Source organism: Zeus faber (assembly GCF_960531495.2).
Source record: "Zeus faber genome assembly, chromosome: 19".
Lineage (NCBI taxonomy): Eukaryota > Metazoa > Chordata > Actinopteri > Zeiformes > Zeidae > Zeus > Zeus faber.
In genome coordinates, this window is record NC_137206.1 from 26,416,277 (window position 1) to 26,439,347 (window position 23,071).

A 23,071-nucleotide genomic window follows, 5' to 3' on the forward strand; every position below is an offset into this window, starting at 1 on the left:
AACGTAGCGAGAGTTTTATTAATATTCAAAAAGGCTCGCTGGCCAAAACTGTGAGCATAAAATATGATGATAATAATAATCTGTGTCCAGGTGTCCTCGGCCGCAGTCTGCTTCGCAGGCGTTGCAGCGACCTGCAGCACCCAATCCCCACTGCAAGACAAAACAACACATCCTGGAAGAAAACTCTCACAGCCAGGTCCGACCAATCAGCGCTAATGAGGCTGATTCCGCGCAGGTTTTACTTATTTTTAGGTATATGTGCAGTGACTATAAAACATTTAAATAGTATGAGTAAATCTATAATAAAATTTACTCTTCCCAACCAATTTATTGCAAGAATAAAATCTGTATATACTACAATTTTTATTCATTTTATTCAATTAAATCACTGAATCGTAATATTACAATGTAGAAAGTTTATATAATATATTTTATTCTGCCAAGGGCCGCGGCCTGTGCAGCTGTCCAAAATGGTGTTTTCACACCACAGCAACCAGTTCATATAATTTTTTGGGGGAACACTTTTTTTGTGTCCGCACTGCAGTAACTAGGAACGATCTTAGTCATTCGAAGTCCGTTTTGAGGAACTTTTGTAGCTTCTACTTCAGGGCAGGGACTTACCGGCACAAGAGGAACCTTCAGTGGCGTAAATGCACGGAAATTGGTCCAGATGTAAGTGCGCGGTCCCTCACCCCCAGCGCACTGAGGACAGTCCGCCCGATCGAGTCTCATCGCTCTGGGTGCTAACCAGCCCACGTCCATTCAGCGGTAATGAAATAAAAACCAATAATTATTTTTTTTTTTTATTAGAGATTTTATTTTTATGTTTTTATTTCATTTATTTCATTTTACGACGTTCATTGAATGAATTAACGTGCGCCCCGTAAACCCCGTGCGCTGTCCCGATGCTTATTTGTAGCCTCAAATTTTTTGAGTAACAGATTGTAGTGCACTGATAAGGTGAAAAAAGTTAAAGTTACGAAGTAAATTCAACACAGAACTCACGCTGAAACCCTATTGGCTGACGTCACTTCAGCGTCACTTCAGAGTTCCAGTGCAGTGAGAACACAACCAGAAAAATAAAGTCCTTGAAGGTATTTAGTTCTTGGGGGACCTCCACAATTCCTAGTTCCCCTCAGGGAGTCCCCAGCACTATTCGGTGCGAAAACACTTGTTTTTTCTATATGTTTGGAGTTTAATAGAAATGATAGTACTGTTTATGTCAACGTTTGTAATAAGTTACAACTACAGACTGCTACCTGCAGATGCCGTAACAGTATTAAGAATTATAATAATAATGTCAAAATATTAATAACAGATCACTGGAAAGTCCGAGCGTGACACCCCTTATAAATGCACTTCAGTTGCACCAGCTCTCTGAAGACAATCGCGCAATGCTGCCTTTTTTTAATTTATTTTTTTTCTCGCGCAGTTACCTCGGTCTCCGCAGACAGTAATAGCGTCACTAACTGCGTGTGGCTATTGGTGTGTTTGTGAATTGGACACAATTTGCAACGAGGCTCATGTATGCCTAATACCAAATTTATATATGTGCAAATTGCGCCGGCAGCGCCGTAAGTGATGCATTTCACCGTTTGTGGGTGTAATGAAATAATGTCACAATATATACATATATAAATCTATGGAATCACGTAAACATATATGCACACACATAATGACGAACACAACTTCATAGAACCCCAGTCACATATTTTCCATTATTGACATAATTTTAACAGACATTCCCAAGCCTTGGAGTCCCAGACTCAGCTGTCATTGTTCAGGCCTCACCTTGACACAGCTACAGAGAGCGAGAACAACATTCGTCTCATAGTTCACCAATGGCAAGTAACGTGTGTTAATATATAGTGACTATATATTGTTTCTGACTTCCCACAATAAACTGTTGATCCCAGAGATTTGCACCGTTTTAGTAGACAAACAATCGCTTCGTGAACTCGCCCGTCAGTGTGCATTTTATGAGAATCTCTGGTCAGGGTTCAAAGACTAATATCTATGGTTAGGGTTAGGGTTAGGGGTGAAAATCTGAAATCTCTCTCTGAAACGTGATTGTGTTTTTGTGAAGTGAGCCCCATCTCATAGTGACACACTGCAATTGAATGAATGGGCATGTTTACAGTTGAAATTAAACACGTCCTGTCAGGACACATGAGAGGGAGGGGGAATTCCAGCTGGTTGGGAGCTGGTTGGGAGCCGGTTGGAAGCTGCCTGGTAGTTGGCTGGGAACTGGCAGTATGGCCAGTACCGCCATTTCCTCAAATTTTGAAAAATTATTTAATACTTAATACTTACTACAATGTTGTTTTCTTAGAGAACATGTAATAATAGACAGAGAAAACAACAGCTGCATGTCATTTCCAGCAGGACTTTAGGCGATCAATCATTCCACAGCTCCCAGTTGGAGCAGAACATTTTTTTGATTGCAGTCATTCAGTTTTACATTTTGTCTGATGCAGTGACAACACAGAATGCGGGTCCAGAGGATCATGGTTGATTAGGGTCCTCAACTGTGCACAACATCTTTCTCAAATGTGTGTTTGCAGTACTTGGAGGCCAAAACACTTCATGTTTGTTGGTGGAGAGGAGGAGCAGCAGAAGTCGACTCTTGAATTTAATTTCACAAAACAGAACTTTGTTCGTTGTTCAGAAAACCTACCAAGTTATTCAACCTGATGTTGGCCAAGCTGGATCTCTGTATTTAAATATGTTAAATGTAAATTTGTTAAATACAAATAGCAATAATACCAAAAATTTACGAGGACCTTTGAATGCTCGACATGTTATTGCTTTACTAAATTGCACAGCAATTCTCCTTGAATTCCAATTCTGTTGTCAATCTTTCAAGTCTTCCCAATCAGACAGTCAATCACATCTACACTGGCCAAAAGTCAAACTGCAGCCCAGTGAATTCATGTTCAAATGCTTAAAAGGTGCGGAAATAAAACACTATATAGACAGGTTGGTTGATATCCATCAATACACAATTACAATATTAATTGATTCACAAAATATTTCCAAATTAAAACGTTAAATTTGGCATGCCCAAATTAAAAGCCATTGAAACGGCCAACGTATTTCACATTTGTTTTAGTGTTCCAATTTTTAGTAAGAAAACATACACATTCCAGTACCTCTCTGGTGCACGAACCAAAACAATTATCCCTCTTTGTCAATAATAATAATATAATAATAATCAATATGCCAAGTTTTATACTGTATATCAATAGCTACCTTATTCAATGTCAAGTTGAGATCACTTTTAGAGTGAGAAAAAAACATGCTGTTTGATTATATATAAACAATTACCAGCCTTATTGAAAAAATAACAAGTAAGGATGTGAACACACAAACACTACTGTATATCACACCAAAACTGACAATTCACTCATGTAATATTATTATTTAATGTATAATGTCTAATCTATAATGCTCACTTATTTATCATATCCTTTAATTTATAATTAGCAATTTACTAATGCTTCATGTAATTGTGCCAATCTGTAACTGCTGTAACATGGCAAACTACCTAAACTAAAGGCTCCCAAATAGGAGCCTTTCTGTGTGGAGTTTGCATGTTCTCCCCGTGCTCAAGATTCAAGATTCAAGATTCAAGATTCAAGATTTTTATTTGTCACATACATATACATACTTCCATACATATATGCAGTGAAATGTAATGCAACGCACCCGGTGATAGCACACAATAAGTCCTAGGAAAAAGTACAAAAATAAAATAAAATAAAAAGTAGAAAATTCCTTTCTAATAGACCGACTAACTGACTCCTAAAACGTAATACAGTAAGTGGAATACTTATAGAATAAGATAAAAAATATATAGAATAAAATACAATAAAAAATAAATTGAAATAAAATGGAATAGGTTGAAGGAATATGGCTATGTATATACAGATATGTGCATTTAAAGTGGCATGTGAATTAAAGTGGCATGTGAATGTGAATAGTGTGAGGTAGTGTTTGGGATAATACAGCACAGTATACAACAGTACGGCGCAGCAATACGGCATCACGAACAACCCTGAACAGTGATACAGTATGCGGTACAGTATGCTACATACAGTACAGTAGGTAGTGGAGCCTAGTGCGGAGGCGCTTGCCTGACCGCAGCAGCTGAAACAGTCCGTTGTTGGGGTGATGAGGATCCTTCATGATCCTACGGGCTCTGCTACTACACCTCCCAGTGTATAACTCCTGCAAGGGGGGGAGGGTAGTTCCAGTGGTACGTTCAGCTGAACGCACCACCCTCTGCAGGGCCCGCCTGTCCTGGGCAGTACAGTTCCCAAACCAGGCAGTGATGTTGCCTGTCAGGATGCTCTCCACTGCTCCAGAGTAGAAGGACTTGAGGATCCTCACCGAGACCCGGAATTTCCTCAGCTGCCTGAGGTGGTAGAGACGCTGCCTCACCTTTCTCACAAGAGTGTATGTTTGTAAAGTCCATGTTAAATCCTCTGTGATGTGAACTCCCAGGTACTTGAAGCTGCTCACCCTGTCAACAGAAGTCCCATTAATCACCAAGGGCGCGTGTGTCCTCGGTTGTAATCAACGCCTTAAGTCCTCAATCAGATCCTTATTTTTGCTACCGTTCAAGTGGAGGCTGTTGTCCTGGCACCAGAGTGACAGGTCAGTCACCTCCTCGTGGTAGGCCGTCTCATCGCCGTCAGTGATCAGGCCCACAACAATGATGTCGTCAGCAAACTTGATGATTGTGTTGGAGCTGGATTTGGCCACACAGTCATGTGTGTGCAGGGAGTACAGTAGGGGGCTGAGGACACAACCCTGGGGGGATCCTGTGTTCAGAGTGAGGGAGTTGGACATGTGCTTCCCCGCCCTAATCACCTGGGGCCGGGCTGAGAGGAAGTCCAGGATCCAGGCACACAGCGGAGTATTCAGTCCGAGCTCCTTCAGCTTGACAGCCAGTCTGTTGGGGACGATGGTATTGAAAGCTGAACTATAATCGATGAACAGCATTCTCCCATAGGCCCCCTTCCGGCCATACAGGTGTGTGAGCATGGTGTGCAGTACCTGGGAAACGGCGTCATCCGTGGATCTGTTCTGCTGGTACACGAACTGCAACGGGTCCAAGGTGCGGGATATAATCCTTAATCAGCCTCTCGAAACACTTCATGACCACTGAGGTGAGGGCCACCAGAAGGTAGTCATTCAGGCAGGCTGGAGAGGTGATCTTCAGGACAGGAACGACGGTGGACCTCTTGAAGCAGGACGGGACCACTGATTCAGCCAGGGAGATGTTGAATATTGTAGTGAACACCAGGGCTAGCTGGTTAGCACAGGTCTTCATTACTCGCCCAGATATGCCATCTGGGCCCACAGTTTTCCTGGTGTTCACCCGCATCAGAGCTCTCCTGACGTCATGCTCAGACACAGAGTGCATGCTCATCCCCAGCGGTGTAACTCCAATTAGCCGGCAAGCTAGCGGTGCTGTTGCCAGACTCAATAAAAGGAGTTCAGTTCGTTGGCTAGGGAGGTGTCGACACTCGTAGCTGGGGAGGGGCTGTTCTTGTAGTTTGTTATATTCTGCAGCCCCTGCCACAAGCGTCTGGTGTCCCGTTGCTCCATCTGTAGCTTCACAGTCTCTCTGTACATCCGTTTAGCTTCCTTTACCGCCCTCCACAGATTGTATGACGCCGCTCTTAAGGTGTTCTTTTAGATGTAGGGTGGCTATTAGCGGGTCATCCCAGCATCCTCTGAGGAACTGCTTTAACAACTGTGAATCAGCATCTCTCTCAGACACCCCTTCTCTCCACTACTTCCTGCATCAGGGTTTGTAGTCGACGCAAGTAGTCTGAGGCTTCTTCTCCACTGTTTTGATGAGTCTCCAAGATCTGAATAAACAGTTCTTTGCCACCTGTCACATTGCCGTAGACATTGTCCAGTTTCGCAAGTCGGCTTGTGGAGATGCCTGCACACCTATGCTCAGAGCTACACTAAGTGCAGTGCACTGCTGGCTCTCTGAGAAGCTTGAATCGTCTAGCACTTGCTTAACGCTTAGTCTCCATATGCTGAAATCTACTTCAGTGGGATGTTTCAGTGAATTACCGGAGAACGGCTTCAGCTCACGGGTAATAGATGCACTAGCTGGTGCGTCGTGTGTTACAAAGTGTTCTACTATGACACGCTACATGTCTTCTGGTATAGGGAATGTTGGTGAGGAGTCTGGCTTACGTGGGTGTGACACACCTGATGGGATGTGGTTCTCTTTGAGACCTTGTCCTCAATACTGGGTTCGAAGTGGTGATTTCAGGTGAGCGACAGGAGTTGAAGTCAGTGGCACCCTTTCCCTTCTCCCTGCAGCAGATATCATTTGCTGCCTGCTGATTCAGGGTTGTGGGGTTGACGTTGTACATGGTGGCCAACTCTTCAATATGCTCCCTGAAAGGTTTATCTCTGGCAGAACACTGAACGGCTATATCAAGACGGTACTCTTCTAAATGTATGATTTCCCAACAAGAACCATCATCACCGGAGTGCTCACTATCTAAAAGCATTGGAGTTATGCTCTCTCTGAACTCGCCTGGAAGGTCACTCAAGGGCTGAATCCGTATGACCTGATCAAGCCTATCAAATGCTTTTCGCACATCCTCTAACTGAATATCTACCTTAACTCCTTTCACTATTTTGTATACTCTGGATCAAAATTGTATTTTGTACACAACTCCATTTCCAAGATAAGCCTACCATATAAATTAAATAAAATAAAATAAAAGAGCTCTCATAAAAGATAATGTCCGAGCAAAAATACTTGGATTCAATATACATTCTCTGTCCTCAAATAGAATGTGCAGGATGGGCACGCCAACAGGTCCTCAACCCACTGGGTACCAAATAGAAATATAATTAAAGCGATTGGCTGGTTCAATGATGGCATTGAGCATCGGAGCTTGGTAGCGCCGGTCTCGCCTCACCTGAACCACATGTAGCCTAACCAATGCATTTTCCGTCACTGTATTAATGTAATTACCTTAATACAACTTTCATAATTTATAGTAAAGCACATACATTACAACTCATTACTATGTGAACCTCAAACATTCATCTGCCTAATACCCATAAACCCCTTAAGAAAATATAGTTGAAGTTGTGCATCACCGTTTGGATAATACACCTTTGTAAACTTTAGGCAGTCATCACCTCGTAACCAAACACTTAGCTAAATAGTTAGCTAAAAACGATTAGCAATTTTAAGCTACAAACAATATAAATTCTTAAGGGACATAAAACACTTAAAAAAGTACCAGTGTTAAAGCACAAATGCTCACCTAATAGAAATATAATTAAAGTGTCATCTGAACCACATGTAGCGCAACCGACGCATTTCCGTGCGTCGTAAAAGCAACACTATAATCTGTTAGTGTCGTGCGCATCTCTTAAAGACACAGCTACCTATTTACACAGACTGCCTGAATGGCATGTAGGTTACATTATCATGGGGCTTATATGCATTTCATTGTTGTTTAGAGTCATTTTAAAGCTCAATAAATGAGTTTCTATTGTGTCAATGGTTTCATTTCCTTACTGCACCTTTCAGCATTGTTCATTGCTGCACTATTCATTTTGTGAAATAAAATATAATGGTTAAAATATCTTCATGTTTTGGTTGCGAATTACTCACAAAGGGCATCTTTTTTTGAATCATCATATTTTAACTGCCTGTTACAGTTTAAAGTCATTTTGAACGTAGCTGCGTTTAAAACTAAGGAATTTTAATTTTTGTTTGTATCGCTTAAATAATTCAGCGTTTGTTATGATGGAAGCTGTACATCACTCATTTCACTGGCTAGTTGATACCATCCACAGCCTTGCACTGGGGTAACACAGATAGCATTCAGAATTGGAGTATCCATTTAAGACAGGGGTGGCCAACCAGTCAGAGACTAAGAGCCACTTTTTTTACTGTGTTACTGCAAAGAGCCACATCATACACATGAACATCACCCCATCCCTTCCTCACACACACACACACAGACCTCTGCTCAGCCAGATTTATTGTAAATGTCACACACCAACATGATAATGACAGAAATATTTTCAACAATTAACATTGTGTGCACTGTCTCACACACAAACTCTCAGTTCAACCAAGTCCACAAACAAAAATATAACATTGTGTGCACTGTCTCACACACACAAACTCTCAGTTCAAAAAGTACTGGTGTTTATTTATTCATAGAGGGGTGAATTGGACTTCGAGTTTAATGATAAGGATGTATTTTTTTCATGTTGGGTCAATATATTCAATAGTGTCCCTTAAACCCTAACCTTTAAGAATCAGTTTTGGCTCTTGCCTACCATACACGATCCGATGCTTTGGCCATCCACATATACCTGGGACTAGGTGTTCCGGAGCCCTGGCCACATTTTTGAAAATGTGTGGTTACAAGGATCGAACCCCTCTATCGGATCTCGAGTTCAAAGCCGCTACCATTAAGCCAGGACTCCTAAATGAAAGTACTGCTTTTCCACGGTATACCTCTCACTTCAACCAAGTCCACAAACAAAAATATAATATTTAACAATAGCATTTTTCTCTTATTATGCATGTTGCTTAGTGGGACTTCTGGCATTCCTTGTCTTGAACAATCCTCTTCAAATCTGGCTTGTATTCCGTTGTTGCCACTCGAAGCAATTCTTTCACATGGGTGTCAGTCAGAACAGATCGATGCTTTGATTTCACGTGTTTTAGGGTAGAAAACACAGACTCGCAGACGTATGTTGACCCAAACATTGACAGTATCTTAAGCGCAGCCCGTTTGACATTGGGGTATTTTTCCATTGGCACACTTTTCCAGAACTCAATGGTCCCTTCCCTTAAAGCAGCTTTCAGTCGGTCCTCCTCACAAAAATCGATCATCTCCAACTCAGCCGTAGCCTCATCTGTGACGAGCGAGGCTTTCAAACAGTCCGTATCCGCATTAAATGGGTCGACGAGGAACGTAATCCGTGGCCTTTTCAGTTGTAGATCACGGAACCGGGTCACAAAGCTTTTGTGCAGGTTTTCAACCAGTGTTGCATATCTGTCTCTTTTCTTTTTCAGGGCGGCGCTGGTGACTTGCCCGCTGGCTTTTAGCAGAGTGGGAAAATGCGTTAAATCTCCCTTTTGAATATACGTTTTGAACAGCTTCAGTTTGTTGACAAACGCAAACACACTTTGCACCAGGTCAGGCAGCATTTTTAACTTACCCTGCAGGGTCAGGTTCAGTCTGTCCAAGTGACACAGCAAGTCGACCAAAAAGGCCAGATCCATAATCCACTCGAGGTCCGAGAGCTGGGGATAGTCCTTGTCCTTCTCTTCCATGAACAGTTTCACGGCATCCAAAAGCTCAAAGAAGCGAGAGAGTACCTTGCCTTTTGACAGCCACCTCACAGTGCAGTGCAGCGGCAGGTCACCTGGAAGCCCTTGGTCCAGCTCAGCGATAAGATTCCTGAATTGCCTGTGGTTAAGCGCATGTGTGCGGATGTAGTTGACGATTTCCATCACAGGCTTCATGACGTTGTCTAAATTCAATGATTTAGACACGAGTTGCTCCCTGCGGATGATGCAGTGGAAATTCCAAAACTCGGGAAATGTTTGGTCAGCTTTGCACAGCCCCACAAGCCCGTTCACAGATCCGATCATGGCTGGCGCTCCATCCGTGGCTATTGCAGTTAGTTTCTGTATGGGCAGATTTGCTTTCGTAAATGCAGCCATCATTGTTTCTTTCACATCGATGCCACGGGTTCTGTCTTTTAATGGCACAATATCAAGGAGTTCTTCTTTGATCACACAATCGTTTGACACAGACCGTACAAATATTGCCAACTGAGGCTTGTCTTGTATGTCACAACTCTCATCCAATGCGACACTAAAATACTCACATGCTTGAAGGTCAGAGTGCAACTGTGATTCAATAGCCGTGTTAATGTCCGATATTCTGCGTTCAACAGTGTGGCGGGACAGTTGGATGTCTGATACACTTCATTTTAGTTTGTAGTCCTCAGGAGAAAAGATTTCAACAGCGTCACTGAGGCATTTTTTAACGAAGTCCCCTTCATTGTATGGCTTTTTAGCCTTTGCAATGTTCCAAGCCAGTTGATATGATGCAAGCGTTACGGTCTCTGAGTGCTTTGTAAATTTTTGGAAAAACTGTATCTGCTTTTCTGCCTGACTTTTCAAAGTGACCAACTTGTGCTTGCGAAGTTCAGTCCCTTTTGGAAATTCCTGGTCGATGTTAGCATGGAGTGAGCTGAAGTGGCGCTGAAGATTTGAAGTTTTGAAATGCGCTAATGACGCCTGACATATATGGCAGAATGGCTTGCCATTACGTTCAACAAAAAAATATAAACTCTCCCACTCTGTCAAAAACGTCCTGTGTTCATCTTCATATTTTCGTTTTGCTGTGCTTTTTCTCCCTGCCATTATGAGAGCGAACTTGACACATTGTTTACTACTGAAATGATCTCACGGTCCGCTCGCGACCGTAGAAATCAGTGTTGCCAGATTGGCCCAATCTGGCAACACTGGCTGCAGCTCGCGTGTCGCTCGCGAGTCGCGACACACACACACACACACACACACACACACACACACACACACACACACACACACACACACACACACACACACACACACACACACACACACACACACACACACACACACACACACACACACACCCCTCCAGCCTTCACAGTTCTCCATCGGGGATGTCGGATACGCAACGCAATTCACCGGCCGATCCATCTTATATGTTAACTACTAACCATGTCAATAGTGTTGAAAATAAACTTCCAAAGCTTTTCTAATCTTATTTGGTGTTTTATTAGTCCTAATGCCGCGTTAGACGCGTTCCAGGCGACTGGAACGCGTCTATACGTTGACTTTGTATGGAGGCGCGCCGCCCCGGCGCTTTTGGTGTAAACGCGGCATTAGGACTAATAAAACAGGCGTTAATGGGACATGACTCCTGCTGCTGTCCGCTTTGAGTAAATGAGGAAGTGATCCGCGGTGGAAAACGAGTGATACATCATAGCGATTTTATAATCATGATAGGGAATGAATGGCTGCGCTTTTTTTTTCTGCGTTTTTGACGCTTGTCATGTGAAAGCCCCTTAAGAGCCGCATGAAACCAGCCAAAGAGCCGCATGAGGCTCGCGAGCCGCGGGTTGGCCAGGCCTGATTCAAGAGATCGGATCTACTAGCTATCTAGAATTGAGCGAGGCTATGTTACTCCAGAATTTCCGGTTTCTCTATCTTACTCAATACAGAATATGTAGTATGTTTAAAATTGACTATTTTTATTCACCTATGTTATTTAACATTGTCATTGTTTTTTAATCTTCCCATAAATAAATAGAAAGAACAACTGCACTCAAAGAGTCCATGGTGCAGAGCTCCAGAAAGAGGTAGCCGATGTATTTTATCTTGCCATATATACAGTAAACTTATATATATAATATAAGTAATATAAGTTTACTGTATATAGATCACATTATATGTGACCTTTCCCACTTCGTTCTGTCTGCTATTCCAAACACTTCAAAGGAGTTGGGGTGGATGGAGCACTAAAATGGTTTATTCTGGAATAACGGGACACATACACAAGCATAGTTGTTCAGCATTAATGGAAAGATGATCAGACGTTCACTCCGGCTCGCACACAGCACGGGATTTCCAACTACTGTGGATTATTCTTGAATTGTGATTGTATAGTGGTATACTTTTTACATAAAAAGGGTAACAAAAATATAAATAAGAAATAAAAACTGATTCTATGTAATAGTGAGTTACCATAAACAATAAATGCAAATATTTAAAACGACAATATTCAATGATAACTCCCATAACATTACAAATACATAACATAGAACATACAGAGCATAGACTTCTTACATTAAAACAAAATGTTTATTCTCATGTCAAAGCTCCATTTAATAAATATAGATTATAACTACAGCCTACACCAAATTACATATGCGAGTTTAACTAACAAAATACACACACTGAACACAAAAAGTTCAATATATTAACATATCTGGAATAATGGGACACACAACCATGCCTCAGTGCTTGTTAGAAGCTAGCCCAAAGGCTACTCTTTAGCATTGCTTCTAGAGAGATATACATTTAAACCCTCCTGGCATTTCTTTCAATAGTCATATCCACGGTAAATGCTGATAGTTTTACACATGATATGAAACACAGATTTTATTTAATGCTCAATTTGTGCTTGAGTGAACAAGAGAACAATTTCCCATGGCAGTGGATTTCCAACTACCGTGGATTACCCATAATACGCTGCACTTACTACGAAACAAACTCCAACAATGGCCTTACTGCCACCCTGTGGTGATAACCCAATGCAATAAAATACAACTCTGGTTAAATAACTGTGGTTGCACTCCCAAGTTTGACAGGAATGTAACTATAAACTTAAGTTATTTATTAGCACTGTTACACACACACACACACACACACACACACACACACACACACACACAGTATATATGTAGTATATATAAGAGACTCCACACTGCCTGAGTGATGGCTTGTCTGTTATGGCAATCCCCCGCCTCTTGCCTTATGATGGACTGCATGTCAGAGATCACTTATCCTTTAAGGCCAATTATATTCAGAGCTTTAAAAACAACCGCCTTCTCGAAAAACAACAAAACATTTTTTTTCAAATTTATTGTCAAAGTTTCATACTTGCATTAAGGAAGATAAACACCAGATTCTAAATTCTACTGTTCAGCTGTAAACCCTCTGTTAAATGTAACAAATTGAAACCACAGCTGCTGCACATACAAAGTGATCTTTTATTGCGATTCTCAGATTCATAAACATTGGTATGCCAAGATGGAACGAAAGAACAGCCTGAGTATTAAGCGACCCATTCTCAGACAAATCGGAACTCCCTGCATTTTAGATACATAAAAATGTGTTACTGTAATCACTGTAATTATATGTCCCATGGTGTAATTTCATTAAAGCCTGCTTTTTCTTTAAATATATATTACAGTTGGTATCAATTCCACTTAAATATCAATTTTGGTGTACACTGGATTGCTTTAGGGGGCACTCGGAACTCTTGTTTTGTTGAATAATAAACCAATGCATCATAACAATTTGGATTGTGTGCTCTCTTAAACACTCTTCAAACCAAATAAACTAAGACTCCATTAAATCTAGAAATACAATTACAGACCTCGTGATTCTTCTTTCCATGTTTTTTTAAAATTATAATTTATCAACACAATTTGTTCATGAAATTATGTTTTCAAATCATGAAATACAACATTTTTGGCAAATGCAAGTCCATAAAGTGATTTTTTTTGACGTGAAGGTGATGAAACATGAGTGGTCCGGTTAAGCTCAGAGTGCATGTAATACGGACACCGGAACATGCAGGACGTGCATGCCGACGATTACGAAGTGAATCAACAAAAGTAAAGTTGAAAATAATACTATTACATCAAACACTGTTCTTAGGCCCAACCTTGAACTGGTCCTTTGTAATAGTGTCCCATTGATGTCTCAGTTTTCCAATACAATGGCACGCGAGCCCAATATTCAAGTACCTTTCAATTTTTCTCAATTCTTAATAACTGTTCTTGGATAATTACTGATCTGAGTAAAAAAAAAATATATATATATCTAAAAATGATCACAGATTAGTTTGTATTTTGGACCCCACTTTAGAAATTCCAGTTCATAAGAAATGACCAGAACCTCCCTTTGAGCACGATGTGTCTTCTCACAAAGGTGAGAAGACACAGAAAAATAAACAAACAAAACAAAAATAAATGTTTAAGTGACAACTACAAACTAGCTTTGCCAACCTACATCGAAGGTAAAGGCATCGCAAGTCAAACAAGGCAAACTCTAAGCAAGGATGGATGTAACCTATTGACATAATAAAAACAGCAAACCAATGGATTAAAAAAAAAGATTCTTTCTGAAGAGTTCAACCCTTTGAAATATCATAAATAACAGTAGAAAAAAATGTTGAAAAAGAATACCAAAAAAAAGAATAAGGTGAAAGAAACTCAGTCCCACTCTGTTGTCCTCTTGAAGCCAGAGGTGCTTGGATAAGGCCGACAAGCTGTTGCCAAGGAGAGGGCAGATTCCAGGCTAGATGAAGGAATATTCAAAGCAGATTCAATTATTTGGCCGTGTGCCAGTTTTGCCCCACCCCCAAATTGATCGTGGTGCCAGCTGTTGCAATAGATTAGGCCCAGACAGTTTGGAACAAGCAATCATCCTGTTGGCCTTTTCCTGGAGACACCTAGTTGAGCCATTAACTGACATCAAACATCAAAACACTTGAACTTTGTGGGTCGCATCATGCACTTATTGCAAAACATGAATATCCGTGTCCTTGTGTAGAAAGGCTTAACAGCTGCTTTGGAGTCCTAGGCTACAACATGAAACATGTCAGACTGGAGGAAAAAATGCTCAATGGGGATGGTAGCTCAGGCGGTAGAGGTGGTGTAGTAATCTAAAGGTTGTTGGTTCAATCCCAGGCTCCTCCTGCTAGCATGCTGTAGTGTCCTTGAGCAAGACACTTAACCCCTCATTGCTCCTGATGGCTGCGTCCGTCGCTGTTTGAACAATTGTAAGTCGCTTTGGATAAAAGCGTCTGATAAATGTAAAGAAGAAGAAGTAAGCCAACTGGGAAGATATAACAGTTTCGGCCTGTATTCATCATGAATTAATGTTGACTGAAATGCATTTTCAGCCCTTGGTTACAACAATAAAACCATGATTTTATTTTACAGATTTGATTCATTGCTTTAATAAAATATACCATATTTGGGGCCCAGGCAATACCTTGTGTGGACTTGGCTTGACTAGAGACTCCGGGCAGGCTCACTAATCCTACTGGCTCCTTCCGACATGAACGTGAACTCTGTCTGTTTTACACTTGGTCATCCCCTGTTTGTGTCCCTGGCACTCTGCTAGGAAGGATTGGAGATAGGATGTAGCCTGTTTGTGTCTGAATGACGCATTTCATGTTGTTAGATTAGGGTTGATGCTATTCCAACCCCCCGCCAAAAAAAACCCAACAAAAGTCTCATGAGCAAACCCCTTCCTGCTTGCTTATCATCATCATCATCATCATCAGTATTTCATATGCACTGCAGTTTATTTAAGATCTATTTCTATATTGGCATGCAATTTACATCTACTGTGTTGCCCTTGCTAGTGACTGTGAGAACTGAAGAGGAATGCCTAAATATATTATACCGGGGTACCAATTCTGTCTCTGGCTTTTACAAACATTGCTTTTCAATTTCAAGTAATTTGCTTATTCGCGATATTAAATTTGTAAAAAAAAAAAGTGCTACACAAATAAAAAAATTTAGTGGTAATGCCGGGATAATAATAATAATTATAGGCAAACCATCATTATTCTAAAGTATTATGGAAATTCATAATTGCCACAATAATAAACAAATACTACTACTACTAACAACGTATGGATTATGCACTTCAGTGTATGGTACAGTACATAAGTTTGATTTCTTGGGTATACTATGAATATGTATAAAATGTATTAAAAAGAAGACATTGGAGTTGCCAGTCTCAATCAGTACTATTTAAAAAGAAAAACTATTGATGTTTCTTTGCATCACCAGCACTCAGTAGCTTCGTGGGGTTTGTTGTGCGATGCGCTAATTTACTATACTACAGTATAGTATAGTAATAAGTATAGTAATAAGGCATACTGAACGCGATCTGAATGATGACTAAGACCAGACAAACATTGAACTGGAACATCACAGAGCAAATTCCTTTGAGCGCTGTTTGTGCGCGTTGGTAGGTTTTCCGTAAAGAGGGTCGGTATTTCAAGTAAAGAATTGGTATTCCAGGTAAAGGCAACACGGGAAGGGTCAAGACAGGTATTCACTCCAGGCCAAAGGTACTGGTTTCCTCCACAGCGATCAGCAGCTTTTCGTACAATATGGTGGCGGAGGGATATGGAGGGAGGTCCAAGCGGTTAAAACATGTGTGGGCCCTGAAAGGTGAGAATGCACAGACAGTAAGAGAAACATATTTTGACGACATGGAGAAATATGTTCAGCACTACTTCTGATAGTTGCTTTTTCATTCATCAAAACAATTAATCACAAGATCTATGCAATTAATTACAATTAATATGATGTTGCCTATCACTTTGAAATTCAATTTTAATGTAACTGACTGGTGAGCTTCAGTTTGGCCCAACTAGATAATAACCAGGAGTAAATGAGTTGCATTTTGAAGGTAAGCTGAGGGTAAGCTGATTTGTTAAAGGTTTAGGTTTCACAAGTTTTAAACTCAGTCCTTATTAAAATGTTGGTTCCCATGTGGACACATGTGTAGGAGAGATGAGAGTTACATTGGGAGAAGGATGCTGAGGATGGAGCTACCAGGCAAGAGGAAAAGAGGAAGGCCAAAGAGAAGGTTTATGGATGTGGTGAGGGAGGACATGCAGGCGGTTGGTGTAAGAGAGGGAGAAGATGTGCAGAACAGAAGGTATTGGAGGCAGATGATCCGCTAAGGCGACCCCTAATGGGAGCAGCCGAAAGAAGAACAATTTAGTAGTGGCAGTGTCGTAAGTAATTAGGTAGCAGAAAAGCAGAGGAGAGCAAGGAATGAGTGTATGTGTGTGGATACTCAAAAGTCAAATAGGGACTCAAATGTAGTAAAACAATGTATTGTACATTCATAGATTCTAACATTCAGTTAAAATGTCCGATCACAAAAGTCAATGCAAGTCAAGTCAATTTTGTGATCTTGAAATGCCACTGGATGCAATGGAATCCATTTTGTTATTTTACTGTCTTGAAATGCTATTTGGTGGGAGGGAAATTTTTAAGAGAGCACTGGGGAGGTGATCTCGGTTGGGGTAGAGGGTATAGAGCATTTGCTGACGCAGCCAGTAAGTAATCTGTCCACATCGTGGCCGGATGGCTGTCCACCCTTGAATGAAATCCAACAATAACATTTATATTTTTACTCGTAACATTTTAAATTCAATTATCAACAAGCTGTTTTGTATCGTAATTTTTCATGATGGGTAAAAAAATACATTGTTACTGGTAAAAATAAAAATGTTACTAGTAACAATCTGAATAGATACTAGTTTCTCATTAATAATTACTAGTACCCAATACATTTTGACTAGTAGAACTAAAATAGTTACCAGTAACTAGAAACTATTTACTCTAAAGTGTTGGAACAGCAACTGATAACTAAAATATAATTTAAGAACTACTAAAATATTCATTTTAAAAAGTGACTAACTCATCCAATGGATTAAATGTTAAAACCGCTTGCCAAAGCTGTGTAAACACTCCTCTGCTGTCCAACACCTCACCAAAGCGACCCAGCGCCGCTGCGAAGCGTCACGTTGAGCAACAGCGGTGACTCCAGTGCATCATTGCTATGTGTGCAAAAACAACGGGTCTAAATCACTACAGATATTTTTACCCATAATATGGGAGTTTTAGCAGTTATTAGAAGAGGAATGAAGAAAAAAACCTTTCACTGCGTTTCTTCTAAAACACACAGCGACACGTCACATAGCGTCTATTTAAAACGTCCAGCATGCATTTTAATGGTATCAAAAAAACAAAAAAAACCCTCCAGTTCATCCCAAAATGCTTTTTTTTTCCCTCCATTAATTCAGCTATTCAATAAATTCACCTATAGATGACTTGTGCAAAATGTCTGTTATTTCATTGAAAAATACGAAACAACATATGTTTGTTTCTGGTGGTTTAAATCAAACACTTCACTTGATTTAGGAACAGTTTTCATGTATATTCATTCATATTTGTATAAACGCAACAATCCTAAATCCCTATACCACCTGACCATATTAGGCTCACTATTTAGCATAATCAGCTGTACACCTTGTTAACTTGTGTTGATAGATGTGTACATATGTTTTATTTATTTATTGATCTCATCTTATTTTTTATTGCTTGACTTGTTATCTTATCAAGTATACTTACATATATTCTGTTTTTGACTTTTGACTTTTACTCCAGTACATTTCAAAGCAAGTATCTACTTTTACATGGACTGGATCTATCCAAATGCTGACTGAGGATTGCCCATAAGTGATTCATTAGGTAGATATCCTTGTAGTTATTATAATACCACCTATATGTCTTTTTGTAAATTGTAATTAGGATATGCATGAGCACTTTTCTACACAAAAAAGGTACAGCAGGCACTTTATGCCATTATTACAGGCACTGTTATTTCAGGGCACTGGATATGACAAGTACTTTTACTGTTAGGTATTTTGTACTTTTATTTAAGTAAAAGGTCTGAGTACTTCTTCGAGGTTTAAGACACATCTAAGGAAGTGCGTGGCATCGTAGCAGCTGGGCTGTGGCTTCGGCCGTCTAGTGGTGTTACCCAAGACACAAGTTTGGAAAATGTTTAAGTGAATACTAGTGCCTTAATGCGCACTGTATTACAACAGCTTCGGCCTATCTAAAATGGCGATTTCAGATAATATTAAGTACAACAAGGTTTCTTTGATTCATTTCTTGCACTGAACTGTAACTTTTATGACTTATTTTTACGCATTCTATGTATTCTTTTTTTTTTTACTTCATGCATTCTATGTCCTTTTATAATGTGTTTCTTTTGCACTTTGTCTTAATGCTTTCGATGTTTTATGTAAAGCACTTTATACTGAAGTGCCTTGTTGTCATATATAAATAAAATTGCCTTGCCTTCTTCCACCACTGATATAGAAACTATAACTCTTAGAGAGCCTCATACCTGATTTAGTGGGTTTTTTTTAGGCTACCATTTTCACAAAATATCTATAGGGAAGATCAATGTTAAAAGTCTCCTTTGGAGCCAAAGGAAAATTGCTCTGACTGGCTTTCGTGTCCCTGAATCCTTTTTCTTTGTTGATTCATCCATCACTTCTTACTATAGCATGTGCATCTTCTTTTTTTTTAAGGATGAAATAGCATTTCTTTCTGCAAATGAACAGTAGATACAGTACAGATAAAGATTTGTTTTAGGGCATGTGAGATTTTTGTTTTCTTTTGTTGTTTTCTCGACACCAGAACAAGCTAAATGGGTTCAGCTAATTGAGGACTGAACACTCAAATTTTATGTATTAGAAAATATTGCCACCTACTGGATCTGTCCCTAAATATTCTTGTGGTTATAATTTCAAAGCCATATGTATATGTTTTCATGTATATTTTGTTGTGTGTGTAATTGAAGGTACATTTGGAAGCGTCTTTTCCATTACTTATCAGTATAATCACAGGCTATCACTTCTCTATTCTGTTGCTCACCCACAGTACATCAAACGACCAGTCTGTATCTACAATCAGTGGTCCATTTCAAAACTCCAGCTCAAAAACTTCATTCCTCCAGCTTCTAATGGTCACCGAGCACTTGGACATGAGGACTCTGACATCACTCCTCCCAGTCTAGACCTTCCTTTTCCCTGGCATGACAACAAGCTTAATGCTGCTATGAGAACAGTGTAATCGCTACTTTTGCGGGAGAGTAAAGCTCCCACTTTTCAACTAAATTTCCCTTCCACTGACCTCTTAATCTCATAAGAATCGTCACACTCCTAGCCTTCACTGATCTATGTGTATTTCCTCTGAGCCAAACCCCTGGCCACTTTCTAACATTTCTCTTGATCTTTTGTAGCTTTACCTAAAAGCCTTTTCTTAATGACAAAATACATTGTACTGTATATCAAGGTAAATCTGCTATTCAGCATAGTCGGCTGGCTCCTATCTGTGGCCCTGTCTGTATCTCCCTAAGTTAAACAAGAGAAATTAGGTTGAACAAGGGGTGTTAACAAGGAGACATTTGGGAGAAGGTTGAACAACCAACATAAACAAGCAGGCATTTGGGGGAAGGTTGAAGAAGAGACATTAACAGAGGTTCATACCTGGGCAATGATGTGACTTTGCCCAACTTCTCAATGCAGAAGCGCCGGAGGCCATTTGAGCCGCGTAGGGCGGCGAAGCCCTCGTAGGGAACACTCGATGTCCCGGTGACAAACTGCAGCAGCCTCAGCCTTTGTTCCTTGTTGAACTGTTCCACAGCACCCCAGAACCAGCGCATCACCATGTGGCCATCATGGTAACCTGGTTGAGATTCAAGCAGGATTGGATATGAGTGATGGGAGTGAAATATTGTATCATTGTGTTAGCTATACTGAATTGAAGATCATAGCCCAATAATCTTTCTGGACTAGAACCAAATATCTACACACTGTATAGGACGTCACAATAACAGAAACAACAATATCAAGGATCGAAATGAAGGATCTGAAATGGAGTGGAGCCACCCTTTGCATTTGGAACAGTTGCAATCTTTCTTGTGTTGTGGGATATTGCAGCATTCTTTAAGAAGAAAAGATTTGGTGGACAGATTACTATAGAATACTGCCACTCTTGAATTTGTTTAGTAGTGTGTCTCGAGGGAACTATCATTGTGAAATATAGGGACATCGTGAGCAAACACTGTTCTATGGCACATCCAGTCTTGTAAATTAGCTTCTTTTAATGAGGATTATAGAATCCTTGATTCAGTGACTTCCACAAGATCGTTGCCAATGCCATTGCAGATCTCCTGTCAGTTTTAACAGTTGGCAACAACCATTGTGGGTTGAAGGCATCCCTTGGCTCCTTAGGGTCCAGGTCTTGTGCTCCTTACACAACATAACCACCAAAACCTCAACATGTAATGTATGTTAAATGTATGTCCAAGAGATTTACTGTCCCTCTGGAGAGTAATGATGTACATTCTCAGCATTATTGTGGAAAAAACTTAAATTTTCAGTGGATTACAGTTGAAATCAAGTTATATGAAAACATATAAACCCAGAATCCCCAAGGGACAAGATGTACTCTCAATCATTCTCTCTGTTAAGGATGTCTCATCCTGTCTGATGTCTGTCTCTCTTCCCTTAGGGTCGACCCACCTCCTCTGTATTCGGTGTTGCTCCTCCAGTCGTTGAGGTTGATCTCCGCAGTGCCAGCAATCACCAGCTCCAACTCCCTGGCGTCGAACACTGACACTAGCCTAGAATATACAACCTGTTAACAGAGGGACAAGAACAGGAATGATGAAAAACAGAAGAATCATCTTTATTCGTCACACACACCACAACACGTGCATTCATGCAGTGACGGCGACCTGTGAGGCAGCAGTGCAATGCACTGAGCCACTGTCCATCTGTTGCATCAACGAACCACATGCATACATATATTCATAGAGGCTTTGTAAAGCAGTGTGGGACCTTGCATCTACCTCATAAAACCCTCTGACTAGCGCTTCAGTCTGCTGCATGACCCCCCTCTCCACCCTCCATTTGGCTATGCGCTCAATGTAGTCCTTCTTGTTCTTCTCCGTCACCTGGATGTGCGAGCCTCCCGACTTCAGTTCCCGCTCCGTCACCTTGGTAACACAAAGAGTCTCAATGAGACCTTCCTGGCTAAATAAAGGTTAAATAGAAATAAAAATGAATTAACTGGTTGATAACATTGGGAACTAACTACTAACCAGCTGAGTGAGGCAAGTCAAAGGAAAGTGAATATGCAAGGGAAAATGATGAAATACAGGCTTTGATGCTTGGTAACGGTTGCAATATTTCATTTGTTAGGCCCTATCCCCACTCTGCACAATAATGAACAGAACAGAACACAAACTTGTTGCAAAAGTCCTCCATCGTGATGTTTTTGGCAAATTGGTGTAAAGTGGTTATTAGGGATACCATGGTATCCCTAGCTAGCTAGCTAAAACAGCTCCTAGTATTGCCTTATAACTATAGTGAGACCATAACAACGAACACAGCCATGCCGGTTCTGTACCCAGTAAAAACAACTCAGGAACCAAGTTCAGAGTTCTGGCATGGTGGGAGTGATGAGGTAGAATTGACTGTGCAAGACTTTGGTTCAAGTGTAAAAGCTATATAGTTATTTAGAAAGCTAGCTAAAAAGTAAAAAAAAAAAAAAAAAAAAAAAAAAAGTACACACTTCCAATTATACTGGCCACATCAGACGCCGTAGCATTTCTCTACTTTAGTGCGAGGTTTATTTTGTACTGTGCATGGCTACGTGAGCCTTTTGCATAGAAACAAGATAAAACCACAGAAATGTTTTTTGGAAAGAGTGTAATCAATTTAAATGTGTTTTATATGAGCCTACATTGTACCAGAGACCCAGAGCTGCTGAATGGATTTGCTCACTGATCAAGACCCGTTTTGAATACAAAGAACAAACATACTGTGTTCCGCAGCGCCCTGTTGGTAATGTGACATCATAGCATTGTGATAATAGTGTGTCAACGGAACACTGGCAGATAAGATAACCAGGCAAGAAACACAGACAGTCCGATCACTACTCAGACTGGGTTAAATCTCCTTCCATCCGCCACGTCATCGCCCTTGAGAAAGCACAATCTGTGAGTTTATTCATGTTATTTGTGTGTGCATACAGTGTAGGAGTTATGTCAAGTTTCACACTACTTCTATTAAAGATACCTTAAGTAAGCTCATGTCTCTGGGTACTTTTTGGGACAGTGTTTAGCTCGCTGCATCGCCACGTGCGTCTCCACGTGGTGAGTGTGGAAAATACTGTATATGTGATACATAGAAGTAATGCAACACAGTCCAAACATATCCCACTGATCAAATTCAACAATTACATTGTAGCTTACATTTCAGTTATGTATAAAGTTATTTATGGGAGAGTATGCCTTTTAATTGGATAACTGCAAGATGTTTAACTTATAGTGTTTGCAGAGTTGAAGATCATAGGTCATATTGTGAGAGTCTAAATAACATCAACCCGATATGTCATTTTTTTTTAAATAAACAAAAATTTCAAGGATTTATTTATTTTTCACAAAATAACAAATAAAAGCATTGGTGGTATTTCAATTATTTTTTTAATCAAACTAGTTGTTGAAAAAGATTGAAATTGCTGTTTTCAAAATTTCTCCTCTCTACGACAACATCGAGGCATCTGGCTTCACCACATAGCT

At 40.3% G+C, this 23,071-nt stretch overlaps 1 protein-coding gene across 1 annotated transcript in view; it reads right to left on the bottom strand.

Annotated features, from left to right (window-relative positions):
- Positions 1–15,943: 15,943 nt before the first annotated feature.
- Positions 15,944–23,071, bottom strand: part of LOC307245067 (E3 ubiquitin-protein ligase HECW1-like) — a gene marked incomplete at both ends in the record, with an annotated part of 146,899 nt that continues 139,771 nt past the window's right edge. Inside the window, 4 exons of the mRNA XM_080020476.1 lie at positions 15,944–16,055; positions 19,971–20,169; positions 21,009–21,123; positions 21,338–21,484. Coding sequence (XP_079876602.1) covers positions 15,944–16,055; positions 19,971–20,169; positions 21,009–21,123; positions 21,338–21,484 — 573 coding nt within the window. The remainder of the gene's footprint in view (positions 16,056–19,970; positions 20,170–21,008; positions 21,124–21,337; positions 21,485–23,071) is intronic.